Consider the following 5,000-nt stretch of genomic DNA (forward strand, 5'->3'; position numbering starts at 1 on the left):
TAGTTGATGAAGTAATTAATCATGGCACTGTTGATAAATGATGTATAGAGTAAAGCTGGTAACAATGGTAGATTGATAATGATAGTGATAATGACAATGATAGTAATGATAATGATAATAATAATGATGAAAACAATAATAATGACAATAATGATAAAGATGATGATAATAGTAATGATAATGATAATAATAATACTAAATACTAATAATAATGACGATGACGATAATGGTAAGAGTGAGAATAATGATGATAATAGTAGTAGTGAGGATGGTAATAGCAATACGAATAATGAATAATAATAATGATGATGATGATAGTAATGGAAATAATGATAGAAATAATGATGATAATTATAAGAATAATCATACCGGTAATGATGGTAATGGTAATAATAATCATATAAAATACTGATGATAGGAATGATACTGGAGATATCAATGATAATAACGATAATGATAACAATGATGATGATAGGTATGATAATAACTATGATAATGATAATGGTGATTATGATGGTGATGATAATGAAAATATTGATGATAATAAAATCATTAACGGATACAGCAATCACGATAATGATAATGATGATGATAATAACAATGGTAGTAAGAATGATAATACTAAGAATACTAAGAATAACAATAATAATAATACCAATGATCATCATAATTCATATTCATATTCGTCATTATTATCGCTGCCATTACTATAGTTATGACATCACCATTATCAATATAATCAATCACACATCTAATGACTAACATAGATAATGATATGTAATACAATACCATTCATCTTCATACCATTCATTCATCATTCATCCAATACCATTCATCATCACAGCTCAACAAGCCATACTACTCAATACATCCCCTTCCACACTCGACAGACAAACCGACAAACAAACACAAACAAAGAACCCAAACAAAGGATATGCAGTCAGAGTATAAACATCTAAGGGATGGTTAAGTAAAATAATCATGGGAACTCAACGCCTAACCTTGGTGGGAGTTTGTTTCTCGGACACGTCAGCCAAGGAGCCTTACAGATGGCGGCCGGAGAGACTATCTGTGGTTTTGTGTGTGTGGGTGGGTGTGCTTGTGTATGTGGGTGTGCTTGTGTATGTGGGTGTGCTTGTGTATGTGGGTGTGCTTGTGTGTGTGGGTGTGCTTGTGTATGTGGGTGTGCTTGTGTGTGTGGGTGTGCTTGTGTGTGTGGGTGTGCTTGTGTATGTGGGTGTGCTTGTGTATGTGGGTGTGCTTGTGTATGTGGGTGTGCTTGTGTATGTGGGTGTGCTTGTGTATGTGGGTGTGCTTGTGTATGTGGGTGTGCTTGTGTTTATTTGTGTACTTGAGCTTGTGTGTGTGTTTGTGCTTGTGTGTGTTTTTGTGCTTGTGTGTGTGTTTGTCCTTGTGCTTGTGCTTTTGTGTGTGTGTGTGTGTGTTTGTTTGTCCTTGTGTTTGTGTGTGTGTTTGTTTGTCCTTGTGTTTGTGTGTGTGTGTGTGTGTGTTTTTCCTTGTGTTTGTGTGCGTGCTTGTTCTTGTGCTTGTGTGTATGCTTATGCTTGTGTGTGTACTTGTGCTTGTGTGTGTGTGTGCTTGTGATAGTGTGTATGTGCTTGTGCTTGTGTGCGTGTTTGTGCTTGTGTATGTGCATGAGTGTGTTTGTGTGTGAGATGGATAGATAGATAGATAAATTGATAGATAGATGGATAAATGGATAGATATATAGATAGATAGAGATAGATGAAGAGAGATAGATAGATAGAGAGAGAGAGAGAGAGAGAGAGAGAGAGAGAGAGAGAGAGAGAGAGAGAGAGAGAGAGAGAGAGAGAGAGAGAGAGAGAGAGAGAGAGAGAGAGAGAGAGAGAAAGAGAGAGAGAGAGAAAGAGAGAGAGAGAGAGAGAGAAAGAGAGAGAGAGAGAGAGAGAGAGAGAGAAAGAGAGATAAATAAAGAGGTATGTGGATTGATGGATAGATAGATAAATAGATTGATAGATGGGGAGAGAGAGAGGGAGGGATAGAGAGAGAGAGAGAGAGAGAGAGAGAGAGAGAGAGAGAGAGAGAGAGAGAGAGAGAGAGAGAGAGAGAGAGAGAGAGAGAGAGAGAGAGAGAGAGAAGAGAGAGAGGAGAGAGAGGAGAGAGAGAGAGAGAGAGAGAGAGAGAGAGAGAGAGAGAGAGAGAGAGAGAGAGAGGAAAAGAGAGAGAGAGAAATTCGCGTTATAAAGGAAAAAGTAACGGTTTAAAAAGCCGTCCACATTCACCCCCAGACACCTCAGACATGAGAGTTCTATCAAATACCGACCCTCGCAAATCTGCACATATTGATTACAAATTCTAAGCGATTTAATGAAGGCGTTTCAATGGAGGAACATCTTTGTGCGGTGGCCTAGCATTCGTGTCTAGCAGAGTAAATTGCAAAAGGCCATAGCGAAGAATATACAAGGGTATTCGGAGGGAGCGTACATAAGCTGGAGAGATTTTTAGTTTGTTATGGAAGTTGCGAAGGGGGAGGGCCATGATTTGCATTATGATATGCGTTAGGAATTTAGAAAGCTCTGGAATTATATTGGATGTGAGTCCAGTTTATACGAGATGATTATTACTTCCATACTTGGGATATTAAAAAATGCAATATTGATGAAAGAAAAAAATGCTATATTGATGAAATGGGCTTGAAAGCAGGCCAGTGTGTATCAGTTCGATCTGTTGACCAGAGCAGATGGTATGCTTTGACAAAGCAATTTCCAGAGGACGATAGTCATAATATGTTAATGAACAAGAAATTGTAATCATTAACAATGCTGTAGTATCAAACATACAGTCACACATATACACACAGATAGATAGATAGATAGATAGATATATATATAGAGAGAGATAAATAGATAGATAGATAGAGAGATAGAGAAATAGATAGATAGATAAATAGATAAATAGATAGAGAGACAGACAGAGAGAGAGAGAGAGAGAGAGAGAGAGAGAGAGAGAGAGAGAGAGAGAGAGAGAGAGAGAGAGAGAGAGAGAGAGAGAGAGAGAGAGAGAGAGAGAGAGAGAGAGAGAGAGAGAGAGAGAGAGAGAGAGTTCAAATTCCTTGCTGATGCAGCATGTTAACAAAACGAAAGATGTACCTGATAAAGGAGAACTCCCATGAAGCTTCTACTTTCTTCTTCATAAAGTATAATTTTAAAGCAATATCCAGTCCTTTAGAATATGCATTCTATATTAGTATGATTAGAACCACGTTACAGTTTATATGTCTTTCTCAGTAATATCCACATATATTTAGAACGTGGTTAGACAGAAAGATGTATAGCTCTATTAACAAAGAAAAAAATGTCTTTGTTTCTTCGGAAGGACGAAGTGAAACATGAAGTCTGCGCTGAGTCAGAGCTTTATTCTGTTTCATACTTTCAACATCAATTTTACATTTTGGCACATTTATGATACATGATTTGCATAACAATCTTTGATTGTAATAACGTAAATGCCGTTAGGAAAGTTGTTTACAGAAGAAATGAGAAGCTCGTCCAGGGAAATAATTTTGTGATTGGTTGTATATATACACATATACATCTATATATATATATTCATTAATCAACAACATAGTACGTTTACTCACGAAAAGTTTGCAGATGTTACGATAAGTGACCTTATAGTTTGCGTTGCGGAAGTCCTTAGATTTGTGGTTTACTAATGTTATGTTAAGCGACCGTGACCATTTCCTATCCGCACAGACTGCCCCTTTCGGCACCCTGTCGAGCTCGGCCGCGGTAAATATTGCGTTGGTTTGACGTCGCATCTCAAATTTACAATTCATTCATGTATACTTTTATAGGCATAAATTTCAGTTGATCGTTAAGAAAGTCACTGTTTGATATTCTAATTTGTAATTATTTTATTTCTACGATTTCTTCATGATTATCATAAAATACCCTTTCCTAGCACAGCCATTTAATTTACTCGCTTATCATTACAAGGGTGACCGTAGACAGACCTGTAGGAGGAAGGATCTTCTCGACAGACACGTCTTCGAAGGCAGTTATAGTATAGCTTTATAACAAGCTATGGAGTACGAACTCCCAACACAGAGAGGTGTTGCATAGGGTCGCCGCCCACACAGAGAGATCCGTTGCACAGATCATGAACACGAATCACGACGAAAGCGGGAAAAAGCGATTCGAAATACTGTCCATCCCGACGCGCTTTTTGAGGAGGGTGATGGATGTTGGATGACCGTTGGCTGGGACCGCGGCCTCGGTCCAGTACGCATGGGGTTTCGGCGAAGATCATTACGTCTTCACTCTGTTTCTCCGTTGATTTATGGGTTTAAATATTTCCCGCTCGCCCGGAGTGAGAGAGTGGAGCAATCTGGGTCGGTTGAGTGAGCCCCGAACAGCGAAGGGTCACACTTCCACTGAAACGAACTCGTCTACAACGCTTACTAGATCTGAAGCAACTGAACTAACCTGACCTACGAGAACTTGAACTTAACAGCACCATTGGTCCTAGCACATAGCTGGTCTTACGTGTTGCGTCGCGTCGACTCTGGCGGAGCTCAGAAGTGCAGACGAACCACATATGGAGGAAATATCTGTAATGCTTTTGACAGGCACCGGCAGCGACCTGAGCCACCGACCAGTGCAGTGGGAATTCACAATTAATCCCGTTGACCTATGAGGATGATTTATGAGGAAGGGCAAAACCGTGTCTTCAGTTTACCGCGTGAAAATCTTTCCTTCGCATCGATGAAGGGTGTGATCCGATCCAGCTAGCCAGCGAGCTTCAGCATAGTCGGGCGAGGAACAGCCCTTGGGTTCGACGCCGGAAACTCTCGTAGTGCGAAGCCCGTCTAGATTTTCCCGTTCATCTTGGGGCTGGACGAGCTGCCCAACGCCTTGGCTGAGTCGCAAGTGCAGTGGATGGCGTTGTGAGCGCGGCAGCGGTGACGGGCGGCGGGCGGCGTGCGGTGGGCGTGAGACTCGGCGTCGTTGCAGCAG

The 5,000-nt window shown here is 40.3% G+C and overlaps 1 protein-coding gene across 1 annotated transcript in view; it reads right to left on the minus strand.

Annotated features, from left to right (window-relative positions):
- Positions 1 to 4,715: 4,715 nt before the first annotated feature.
- LOC122254324 (uncharacterized) overlaps positions 4,716 to 5,000 on the minus strand; it is a 1,014-nt gene continuing 729 nt past the window's right edge. Inside the window, exon 2 of the mRNA XM_043017968.2 lies at positions 4,716 to 5,000. This exon is cut by the window's right edge and continues 138 nt beyond it. Coding sequence (XP_042873902.1) covers positions 4,853 to 5,000 — 148 coding nt within the window. The 3' untranslated portion in view covers positions 4,716 to 4,852.

The sequence above is a fragment of the Penaeus japonicus genome, unplaced genomic scaffold, assembly GCF_977035675.1.
Source record: "Penaeus japonicus unplaced genomic scaffold, GWHDUDI00000001_assembly GWHDUDI00000014, whole genome shotgun sequence".
In the NCBI taxonomy this organism is placed as follows: domain Eukaryota; kingdom Metazoa; phylum Arthropoda; class Malacostraca; order Decapoda; family Penaeidae; genus Penaeus; species Penaeus japonicus.